The 13,131-nt window shown below is 34.8% G+C and overlaps 1 protein-coding gene across 1 annotated transcript in view; it reads right to left on the bottom strand.

Annotated features, from left to right (window-relative positions):
• The window catches only part of CSMD1 (CUB and Sushi multiple domains 1), a 1,378,384-nt gene that overhangs the window by 654,143 nt on the left and 711,110 nt on the right, over positions 1-13,131 (bottom strand). The window contains exon 10 of the mRNA XM_078149151.1: positions 8,279-8,391. Within this exon, the coding sequence (XP_078005277.1) occupies positions 8,279-8,391 (113 nt within the window). The remainder of the gene's footprint in view (positions 1-8,278; positions 8,392-13,131) is intronic.

Raw genomic sequence — 13,131 nt, 5'->3', positions numbered from 1 at the left:
ACCTGAAATAGGTTGTACATGCGCAATCATGTAAAACATTTCCATATTATTTATCTTGTACAAAAAGAAACAAAGAAACAAAGTGAAAAATAGTATGCTTTAGTTTATAGTGAGACACCATTGATTCCTTCTCTGGAGGCAAATAGCATTTTTCATCATGAATCCCTTCAGAGTTGTCTTGGATCATTGTGTTACTGAGAATAGCTAAATCATTCATAGTAGATAATCATACTATATAGCTGTTACAGTGTACAATGCTCTCCTCGTTCTGCTCACTTTACTTTGTATCAGTCCATATAAGTCTTTCCAGGTTTTTCTGAAATCATCCTGCTTGATATTTCTTATAGCAGTATAATATTTCATTACAATCTCATGCCACAACCTTATTTTGCCATTCCCCAGTTGATGGTCATCCCTTCAATTTCAAATTCCTTGCCATCACAAAAAGAGTTACTATAAACATTTTTGTACAAATAGGTCTTTTTGCTTTTTAAAAAATTTTTTATTGAGTTATAAACTTAGCAGTCATATTTCTGGATCAAAAGGGTATGCACAATTTTATAGCCCTTTGGGCACAGTTACAAATTGCTCTCCAGAATGGTTGGATCAGTTCACAACTCTATCAACAATGCACTACTGTCTCAGTTTTCCCACATCACCTCCAACATTTATCATTTTCCTTCTTTTTGAATTTTTTTTTGGGGGGCACATTAGCCAATCTGATAAGTGTGAGGTGGTATATCAGAATTGTTTTAATTTGCCTACCTACAGGCTCCCTGGGGTATGGGCTGCATACCCTAGCTTGTTTACAGGACTCTGCTCCCACCTTTTGCGCTGGTAAGTTTCTTCTACACTATTAAATTGGTTCCGAGGTATTTCTCAAAGTTGTTTGGAAGGGAATTTGGGAGGGCTCCAGGGATTTCCTTTTTCCCTCTGCTATCTTGGCACAGGAAGTTAACTCTATCATCTCTGAGCTTCAGTTTAATCAACTAAGAGTATATAGAACTCTGTAAGGTGAGGGGACTGATGAAAGAGAACAGTCTATTGGCTATCACAATGTTCAAAATGAAAATGGGGGCAGAGAGAGAGACAGAGATAGAGAGAAAGATACAGAGAGACAGAGTCAGAGATAGTGATAGAGATGGACAGACTCACATTTTCATATACCTCTTAATGTTTCTGAAGAGATGTTTTAATTTTGCTACTCTTTCAATTTACACTTCTTAACAAATACAGCATTTTTGGGCACTTATTCCTCTTCCAGATCCTTAGATCTTTAGTTCTAAGATTGGCATAATGTATTAAAATCTTGCATTGTAAAACTAGTAAAAAGACTGATCCCAAGAACCTAAAAGTTTGTGTTACAGTTATTATACACAGGGTACTGCTTAGTTTATTGGGGACAAGGAAAATTTCTCTTTACTGAAATGGAGGTAAAAGCAAGCTATTATTCCAAAAAACAGATTCTGAGATCAAGGAGTCTATGCCCAGTATTTTCTACTGGCACATATTCTATCCATATAATTTATTCAGCACCAAACATAGCATGTTCCACGGAAAACAGGCTTAATCCATACATACTGAAATCTTTAAAGAAATAATTGTTAAGTTCAAAGTAAAAGGGCTAAAGTATTCATAAACTCTTTTGATCTCTATTGCATGTTTTTCAATGATTCTCCATTCTCTTCCAAAAAGGAGTTATTTTCATTTGAAACATCTTGCTCTCAAATGGAATCAGTCCCAGGGAACACTCATCGATTTGTACTGCTTCACAGCAAGTGATATTATTTCCATGGTCATCTTAATAATTTTGCTGTTCATGTGCCCAAAGGGCAATCAAACTGTGCATACTCTTTGATCCAGGAATACCGCTACTAAGTCTGTATCCGAAAGAGATCATAAAAAAGGGAAAAGGACCTACATGTACAAAAATATTTAAACAGTTCTCTTTTTTTTTGGCGTGGCAAAGAACTGGAAATTTAGGAAATGCTCATCAACTGGGGAATGGCTAAACAAGTTGTGGTATATGGCTATAATGGAATATTATGGTGCTATAACAAATGATGAGCCAGCAGATTTCAGAAAAACTTGTAAAGACTTACATGAACTGATGCAAAGTGAAATGAGCACAACCAGGAGAACATTATACACAGTAACAGTAACACTATGCAATGATCAATTATAATTGACTTAGCTCTTCTCAGCAATATAATGATTCATGACAATTCCCCAAAAGACCCATAATGGAAAATGCTATCCAAAGAAAGAACTACGGAATCTGAATGCACTTGAAAGCATATTATTTTCACCTTTTTTGTGTGTCTTTCCCCTTTTGTTCTGTTTCTTCTTTCACAACATGACTAATGTGGAAATATGTTCCCACGATTGCACATGTATAACCTATATCAGATTTCTTGTCATCTTGGGGGGAGGAAGAGAAGGAGAAAAATTTGGAACTCAAAATCTTATAAAAATAAATGTTGAAAATTGAAACAAAAAGAATAAAATGTATTCACAATTTGGTAAAAAAAATAATTTTGCTATTCCAGTTCTTCAAATGATTTAAAATTATGAAAATGTTTGAAATGAAATATTATGTGAAAGATTGTTATCACAAAGTTTTAAAATTTTTTCTTACATTCAGAGGGCACTTTCTCCAATCACACCTAACCACTTGTCCATGTAGAAAAATAACTACTATTCAGTAATTCATTTTTATCAAAGCAAGAACAAATAGAACAAATAGGAAGAACAAAAAGATATTTCACCACAAGATTTTAACAAAGTAACTTAAACCAGCATCTGGGTAATACCTTAAGAATGATCTAATTAAAGTTGATACTATAAAAATGCTCTTGAGTTTAATGAGAACTAAACTCAAAAGAAATAAAACTAACGTTTATATAAATGATTTTCAGTTATAATGTCAGAAGTTTCTAAGAGCACATCTCATTGTATGCAACTATTATGTTAAAAATAATTCAAGGGTATGGTATCAACAAGTCTATTAAAATGAGTTAATCAAAACCTGATTATTAACATATTTTGTTACAACACAACATAAAACATAAATTCAACAATATAAACTTTATTGATTTACATTTTAATTAACATAAAATCGTATTCTAACACTTTCTCACTCTATCTTTTATATCAACACTGGAATTTTTTTGTCTAATCATTCTCATCCACATATCCTCAAAATCATAGTACATATTCCATTCTTCAGGTTCTGGTGTTTGTTTGTTTTTTTTAATTTAAAAAAATTACTAACATTTTCTTTTTTACTACTAAAACAAATACACAATAAGAAAAGAAAAGAAACAAACTTAAATATTGAAACTTAAATACAAAAGAAAAAAGAAAAAAAAACATGTCATGTGCACAGCAGAATGTTAAAAGAGGATTAAAACTATATAGCAATAAATTCCCAGGGGCCACTAGGGGCCGCAGTGGATAGAGCACCAGCCCTGGAGTCAGGAGGACCTGAGTTCAAATCTGGCCTCAGACACTTGACACTTACTAGCTGTGTGACCCTATTGCCTAGCAAAAAACAACAACAAAAACAAAAATTTCCATTTCAAGAATGCCTATATAATAAGTACTGTGTGTTGTGTTGAGAGCTGTCCATTTTTTCTTTGCTTCCTTGTAAGTTTTCTTTTTTCCTCTGCTATGCATGTTTTACTTTGTTCTTTTTTTTACCCCCTTCTTCCCTCCTCCTCCGAAAGCTACAATTAATCACAGATGTATTCATATAGAGATATACACCTACACACACATACATATACAGACATATACTTGTCCTAACAAATTCTACTTCTGATCATTGTTTTACATTTGTGTGTATGTCTTACTTCCTATCCCTCCTGACTCCTCTACTTTATTTTTACCGGCTACCTTATTGTCCTATTACTTAAGCTAACCTCCTTTCTTCAAGGATCCCTCCATTATCCTCCCATTCCCATAAATCTAAACACCCTTCTATACCTCCCTTTGACCTATTCCTTCACCCTCCCCTCTAGAAATCCCTCTTCCTTTGCCCCCCCATCCCCTTGGCATTTTATCTCTGAATTTAGAAGACTTTTATACTTTTCTAGATATATAAGTATTGTTCCCTCTTGAACCCATTCCTGAGGAAAGTAGGTTTCAAGAACTAACAGACCTCCTCCTCTATCTAATTCCTCATCAGTTCTTCCTCTTGCACCTCATTTGTATAAGATAATTACTCTTTTTAGCTGTTCCTAAACAGTTTTACTTTTTGAAGTCATATCATACTCAAGTCTACCCCCCCAATCTTTCTTATGAACTACCCAATTACTAATAACGACATATGTTTTATATTTTACATACATAAAGGGTAAATACTCTGTCCTTATTGAGTCCCTTGTAATTAGTTTGTGCCATATACCTATACGTATTTTTTTGTTGTTTTGGCTTCTGTGTCAAATCTTTTATTAAGTTAAGGTTTGTTTGTTTTTTTAAACAAAATCCTGAAGGTCTGTCAGTTCATTAAATGTTCTTTTTTTTTTTTCATTCAGGATTGTGCTTAGCTTTGCTGGGTATGATATTTTTGCTTGGAACCTATGTTCTTTTGCTCTTCATATATAGTGTTCCAAGACCTGCAGTCTTTTAGTGTTGTCACTGCTAGGTCTTGTGTGATTCTAATTGTGGCACCAACATATTTAAATTTTTTTCTTGTTGCTGAAAACATTTTTTCTTTGAGCTGGGGGTTTCAGAATTTGACTATAATATTCCTGTGGGTTTGCCTTATAGGATCTCTCTCAGATGGTGATCAGTGGATTTTTTCCTATTTCTACTTGTTCTAAAATGCTTTAGGATAATTTTCTTTCATTACTTCTTGTATTATTATATTAAGATTTTTTTATCATCATTTCAAGTAGTCTGATTGTTTTTGTGTTTTCTCTTCTTGATCTGCTCTCCAGATTAGCTGTTCTTCTTATGAGATATTTCATATTCTCTTCTATTTTTTCATTCTTTATATTTTGCTTTATTATTTCTTGATCTTGTATAACCTCTCTGTCTTCCCCTTGCCAATTCTAATTTTCAAGGAGTCATTTTCTTCCTTAAAATTCTGGATCTCCTTTTCTAATTGGCTAACTTTCTTTTCATAATATTCTTGTTTGTTTTTGATTTTTTTTTAGCTTTTGCTCAATCTCTCTTATTTGATTTTTAAAGTCATTTTTAAGTGCTTCTATGAATTCTTTCTGGGCAGGTGACCATTTGACATTACTCTTTGGGGGTAGAAGTGGGTTTCTTTGCTTCAGTATCCTCCTCTGAAGATGAACTCCAGTCTTCTCTATTCCCATAGTAACTCTCTATGGCTGAATTATTTCTCCTTGGCCTTTGAATTTTTTTTTTTCATTTGTAATACCTTAGATTTTGTAATCATCTCTAGTCCTGGGGCATGGGAATGGTGGTGCCTGTGGCCTCAAGATCATTCTTCAGTTCTCCCCTCCAATCTAGAAACTAAACAGAGACTTCTAGCCTCCTGTAAGTGCCCAGAGCCAGCAGAATCCCTGCCCCATTCCTTCTGCACTCACCAATCTTGTGCTGGTTCCTTTTCACCCCCCACCATGTCTCTGCAGCACAGCTGGGTCTGGCGTTCCTTGTTAGCAGAGATTCCCTTGGTCTTCCCTGGCTCAGACACCCAACTCCCCTCACTCATTCCAGGGGTAAGAGTTCCTGCAGCTGGGGCTGAGGCAGCCTCCCAACATAGCTAATCCCAGGGCTTGCTGCTTGCTGTTCAAACAGATCTGGGACCTAACCTGGAGGTGTTACTCTCCACAGGGACCAAACCTGGTCCTGGAATTTTTCTTCAGATCTTCTCTGATTGTCCCAGAAATGTCCCTGTTCTACCCCTACTATTATTTATTTTTTTAGCACTCTATATTCAAAGGTGCTATTTTATCTTTTTTGTGGGGGAAAATCTTGAGAGCTTAGAATTTCTGACCTACTCTACCATCTTCCCAGAATCCTCTCCTCTTTGTTTATTTTTGCTTTACATCATTACATAAATGTCCTTCCAGAATTTTCCATATTCCTCATAAAAGTCCATGTTACTTGTATTATTTTAAAAAAATTCTTACATGGGTGTAAAACCATTCCATAGAGTTATTTTGACAGGTGATAGTGCACTGAACAGAGTGCTGAATCTGGAGCCAGGAAGTACTGAATTAAAATCTTGCTTAAACACTTGAAAAGCATTATGACCTTGGTCATGTTACAGCATCTTTATGAATCTAAATTTCTTTATCTGTGTCAATAAGCATAATGATAGCACATACTCCCACAGAATTACTATGAAAATTAAATGAGATAATGTACAAAGGATACTTTACATATCATGAAGTACTAAAGTATAATATATGATTATTCTTCTACATTTCACTATGCCACAGAAACATCTAAAAGTCTTCACTGTACCACAGAAACACTTAAAAGTGAATATATATTCCTCTGTCTGGTGACTGATAAGAATGGAGGACTGAATGACAGAACTAAAATTGAAGAATTAAGTATCTTTTCTACCATTTTTATGTCTTTTTATCATTTACACAGAAGAGGGAAATTTGCAAGTGGGAATGTTTGCATTTGTAGTTTTTAAGTACTAGGGAAAACTGAACAATAAATGAGCATTTATTAAATATTTATGTGTCAGGCACTGTGCCACAAAAATTTGACCTTCCATGCCCTTATGGAGCATTATACTGGGATTGGCATGAATTAACGGGATTTTTTTTGTTTAAATTTGTCCATGGGTTTGTCTCCTTGGCTGAAATGCTTCACAAAAGGGAGGCCCCACCTCAATGTCTTTTCTTTTTGTCAGCATATATGAAAATATCCACTTCAAGGAGAACTTCTTGGTAATTAAAGGCCAAGTGAAGAGTATAGGTCACACGAGGAAGACATAACATCACCATTCACATAATTTTTCGTATGACGCTTTTTTTTCTGGCTCTCAAATAGCATAAGACCAAAGTATGGACCACTTAACACCTCAAAAAACCTCACAGAAATTATGCACATGTTCTTGACTGTTGTCCCTAGAATTAAAGGAGCAATGGCTCCATACAACACTAGGGCAGGCAGGATGAGAAAAACACCAACCATCAAAGAGCCAAACTTTTGCAAAATTCTCACAGCCTTGTTTGTCCTCACATCCTCACTCCCTAACAGTTCCATTGTAACTCACTGAGGGCAATACAAAGCTAATTAAAACACCAGTATTTGATATCTATTTTTAGCATATTATGGCCACTGGAATCTTTCAATTCAATCCTTTTCACTTACCAGGAATTTTGCTCTAAACTTGTTCACCATAGCTTGAAATATTTCCAAGTTTCTCTCTACTCAAATCTCCTCATTGATATTTTAGAATCAGTAACATTTCTACTGACATGTTTCTATATCTATACTTTCTTTGCTAAATTAGGACTAACACGGACAATTATTTAAGTGACAATGTTTCCTTTTAATTTACATAAACTCCTTTTGTATTTAAAAAGAAAGCTATGTTCAACTGCATAGGTCTATATCTGTCTTTGTGTTTATTATAACGAATTGAATTTAAGCTTGATATAGGATTTATTTATGTTTTGTTTGAAATCAGTTTATCTTAGCTTATTGCACCCATTACTGACCATTATTAAGAGACGTGTTTGACTCTCATATCATGTATGAATTACATAGCTAGTCTCGGGATGTAGACCAGTCTGACCTTATGTTACCAGTATTTTAAGAAAAGGGTAATTCTTAATAAAGCAAAACATGTTTAACTTAATAAATGATTAGTCTTCACAATAGCACTATAAATCGAACATATTCATTAATTCCCTTAAAACTCTTGATCATTCATGAATATTGTTGTTCATCGTTTTCAATCATGTCTGACTCTTCACAATCCCACTTAGGGTTTTCTTATCAGAGATATTACAGTGGTTTACTATTTCCTTCTCCAGCTCACTTTACAGATGAGAAAATGGAGGCAAACAGGAGTAAGAGACTTGCTCAGGGTCACACAACTAGTGAGTATCTGAGACCAGACTTGAACTCAGGAAGATAAGGCTTCCTCACTCAAGCCCCAGCCCTCTATCCAATGCACCACTAAACTGCCCCAACTAGCCCAGATTTAAAATACAGTGATGTAAGGAATCAGCATATTCATATATACATGTATGCAACAATGTACAAGTACATATAATACGTAACTCTCAAATGAAAGTTGTTTTTGAATGAATCCATACATTTATAGTCATACCTTGGTAAACAGCTTTAAATCCAGGGGAGCCAATGCTATCATCAGACTGGAGATGTAGCCACATTTGATTACTCATACTCACGATAAGATCAGGTACACTAGATCCAGTGAGTCTGTATAGAAAGGCAAACAACAGTATTAATTAATGTAATATTTATATCTGCTGTTAAGCAGAGTTATGGTATTACAAAATTAAAAACAATTATTCTTACATGGAACAATTTTTTTATGATTGCCTATATGTTACAAGGGCATGAAAAATATTTACAAAAAATCATGCTTAATTAGCAGTCAATTAGATTCAATTAATCTAAAACTACTTTCAGTTTATATTAATTTGTAGATCCATGCTGTTTTTAAAAATTGAATTTGATAATACATTTATAAGTACAGTTTCATTTCTCTTCCTTTCAAATTCATCTCATATCAACACAGATACAATCTATTACCCATGTTCTGGATATAATGCCCCATCATCCAAATGTATTCATTCGTCTGTTTATTCACTGACTAGTGTAGGCAGAGAACTGTGCTAGGCTAACTCTGAAAAGGGAGAACATTCATAACCGAGAAACTGCTTTGATTATATCACAATATGTTCAGATGATCTATCATTTTATGTGCTTTTTATTCATATTTCTCCCTCAAAATCTCTTTAAATATGTCAACATATTTTAGCATAATGTAAAGACTGTATTACATTGGTCACTTAGCTGAAGGTTAAAATTGAAATGCATTTGGCAAAATTTAATAAACTCTATGAATGTTAATGTACACATCACCCAAAGTATAAGTAACAATGAGCCATTGTATGTTGAAAAAAAAAACAGTCACATCATGAATCCTGTCAGATCCTGAAAAGAAACACTAAAGACTGTGACTTTACTCCAAATCCTGGCAGAGAAGCACGTAAAAAAATGGAGGAGAAAATTGATTTCACCCAAACAAATGTCTCTAATCATATAGAAAGCATTGCTTGAAGCCATGTAGATCCAAGAATATGAACCCCTGATTTGTCCCATCCATCACACCATTTGTCTGTCAGCCCTGGATTCCCACCTCAGACAGAGGAAAACACCTGATGCCTCAGAGGAAGATGAATAGCAGTCATTAAATATGAAATAACGTGCAGTTGTGCACAAAATAAAAAATAAATAAATAAAAGAATTTCAGTGACATATCCAGTTGCTGAAAAGTATATTACTTTGAGGATTGTCTTAAAATTTTTGTCTGTGTGATCATTGCATATTTCAGTCTAAGTTTTATCCTTGCATCCTTATTCACAGGATTATGTCACCAAAAAGTCAGTCTCATTCTTTATCACATTAGTCTGATATCAGTACTTTATGACTAAGGGAAGATAAAAATTAAATGGGAGAGGCCTGTCTTTGAAACTTCATGTTCATTGTTTCTAAGGACCTTTTTTACTTATACACCATAAGATGGCGGGAAAAAGGGAAAGGGGAAAAAAAAACTTGCTTTATCTTTTAGTTTATGTTAAAGTGTGGAAGTATGTACATATGGATTATTATCCTTCAGATTATGATATCTTAAGCACTGCTTCTATGTATGCAATGGAACCAACTTAAAAGTACACACACACACACACACACACACACACACACACACACACTTCATCTTTTTGTTAATACTCTTTCTGCTCTCTCATCATTGAAAAGTAAACTGTCCTGTTGTGTTAAGGGACCACTGTCTAATTGAATTGGCCTTTTAATTCCCCCACACACACATTAAATTGAGAAGTTTGACTACACTTATCTGAACAGTTTTATTTTTTAATAATATTTTTAGGGATAGAAAAAAAAAAACCTAAACCTGGCTCTGCCAATTATTACTTCTGTGACCTTGGGCAAGTTATTTAACCTCTGTGATCCTCAGTTTCCTAAATTCAGAAATAAATGGGCTAGACTAGATGTCTTCTAATGATTCTTCTGTCTCTAAATTTACAATCCTATGATCTTACTTACAAAATGATTGGGGGTCATTTTATTGCATTTGATATTATGTAATAGAGAATAATTAAAGATTTAAATGACAACAAAAATGCTTAAAAAGCCATTTTGTTTAAGGCATTTGAATTTTAAGGAAGAGAGATGTTCATACTCAATCTGGATGAATCTTAGATGGGGATATTGTAGGGAGGATTCATGCTCAGGCAGGAGACTGAACTGGCTGAACCTAAGGTCTTTTCCTATTTCATGATTTTACGAAGTGACATAGGTAGACACTGAATATGATTTTGAGTTTTCTGTCAGCCAAGGAAAAGTACAAATGTGTTGGGTTATATAGTTTACATTACCCCGATAAAAGAAAGTATATATGTCCTACTAAAGAGATAATAAACACACACTTTTTTTAAACTAGATGTGTAATTTCACTAATATAGGGAACTTCCAGTAAAGATGCATCCTTGAACAATGCAGATTTGTAAGTGCTGTAGAATTTAGTCTTACAGAATTGTCAGGAGGCAGTGAGAGGTTAAGGGACTTGCCCTCAGCTACACGGCCAGTATTTTGTAGAGGCAAGACCTGAATCCATGACTTCCTAGACCTGAGCCAGAGGCTCTCTATACACAATGCTATCCTGTATTTCTTCAAAAAAAATACTTCTATTTTTTATAGAGCTTGAAAATTTACAAAATATCATTGGAGCCTCAAAACAACCTTGTGAGGTAGTTATATGGAGATTAGTTCTATTTTGTAGATAATAAACTGAAAAACTCAGAAAGGATAAGTGATTTGCTCATGGTTAAACAGCTAATAGGCACATGTGACAGTTAGAGATGGGATTTGAACAGTTTTCCTGTGTCTAAATCCAGCATTCTATCATGATTTTCTGACTTCCTAAAATTTGCAGCTGCTAACCTTGCATAATGATGATGTAAGCAACAGGTAATAGATAAGTGCATAAGAAGTTTAATCAAGGTAATGATAGATTTGGACTATCAAACCACACTCAAGTGTCTGTATTAAAATGCATTTAATCTTCATGCATATGAGTTTATAAAATGATTTTGGAGATTTTAAATGGATGCTTTAAATCTTTAGTTTCCTTAAGAACTATGACATGGAGAAAATATAGTGGCTTGATTGATAAAGTATCTGTTTTAACTCTATTTCTGCCATAAACTTGCTAAGTGACCCTGGACAAGTTACTTCTCTTCCTCTGAGCCTCTGTCTTCTCATGTAAAATGAGGGAATTGAACTAGATAAAGTTCCTTTCAGCTCTACAATTTAATGGTATATTACACATACACTGATGAGACCTTTCTTGTGCATGAACTTATTGAATAGGATTGCATAGGATCATAGAATCTTAGGGTCATAGACCTAGCGTAGAAAGGTACATAGATACAGTCTAGCCCAATACCTTCATTTTAAAGGTGAGTAGCCTAAAGAAGTCACACGAGCCATAAGCATCAGATATGGTATTTGTACTTGTCTTTCCATGCCTGAGGAAAGACTTTTGTCACAACAGCAGATCAAAGAGGACTCAGCACAATTTTACCAAGCTTTAATAGTTTAAAACATCTCTCTGTGTTCTAATATACCCCCATGGCTCAAGAGGAAGTGTGGTGTAGTACAGCACAAGAATTAGAATCAGAAGAACCATTTTGAAAGCAGAATGAGCTAATGGGGATTTGCCTTATTAGACATCTTTAAACAAAGACAGAATTATTGGGTGTGTTGGAGAAGGAATTTGTGTTTCAACATCTTTCAAATATTCCCCCACCCTCTTCTCTTCTCTTCTCTAATACTGCCACCATTCTAGTGCAGGCCCTTATCACATCACACCTGGACTACTATAATAGCCTGCCAATGGGTCTGCCTGCCTGAAGCCTCTCCCCACTCCAGTTCATCCCTTACTCAGCCACCAAAGTGATTTTCCTAAAGTGCAGGTCCAACTAAGTCACCCTCCTACTCAATAAACACCAGTGGCTGCCTAGTGATTCCAAGATCAAATACAAAATTTGTTTGCAAAGCCCTTTATAACCTATTCCCCTCTTACCTTTCTAGATTTCTTCTACCTTACTCCCTACCATCTGTTCTCTAATTCAGTGACACTGGCCTCCCGTTTGTTCCAGACACTCCATTCCTCAGCTCCAGTCATTTTCTCTGGCTGTCCTCCATGTCTGGAAAGTATTCTTCCTGGCTTCAAGTTCCAACTAAAATATCATGTTTTACTGGAAGCCTTCCCCATGCCTCTTAATTCTAGTGACTATCCTCTTTTAATTATTTCCTATTTATTATGCATATAGCTTTCTTTGTACATATTTGTTTATGTATTATCTGCCCCATCAAATTGTAAGCTCCTTAAGAGCAGGAACTGTTTTTTGTATCCCCAGCACTTAGCAGAATGCCTGGAACATAGTGGGAATCTAATAAATATTTATTGATTTAATGACTGATTGAGTTAGGGGTTTAACTACATGGCCACTGAGTTCCCTGCCAACTCTCAAATTCTGTGTCAGTGAAAACCTGGGTTTGAATCATAGCCCTTAACTTACTAGCCATATAATACTTAAGCTCTCATAGCCTCCATTTTTATCATCTGTGAAAGAAGATAATGGTGACGTTGGGAGGAAAGCACTTTGTAAACTACAGAGTGCTGTCCAAATATGAGTTATTATTCTATATCAGATGTGGTTTGAATTCAGTAACATTTAATAAGCTCTATAATACTTAGTATATTAAAGAATTTATTCAAGGATGAAATGACCTTTGATGATGTATCCCTTTTCTCCTTAGTATCACTGGCCAAAAATGCAAGATTCTTTGCATATGAAAATGGGTCAGAGTTATTTTTATGCTTAATTGCTCCCATATGGCATGGTC

Source organism: Phascolarctos cinereus, unplaced genomic scaffold (genome assembly GCF_003287225.1).
Source record: "Phascolarctos cinereus isolate Bilbo 61053 unplaced genomic scaffold, phaCin_HiC Scaffold_2;HRSCAF=192, whole genome shotgun sequence".
Lineage (NCBI taxonomy): Eukaryota > Metazoa > Chordata > Mammalia > Diprotodontia > Phascolarctidae > Phascolarctos > Phascolarctos cinereus.
The sequence above is the reverse complement of the archived record's forward strand: the minus strand, read 5'-3'. Positions and strand labels throughout refer to the sequence as shown.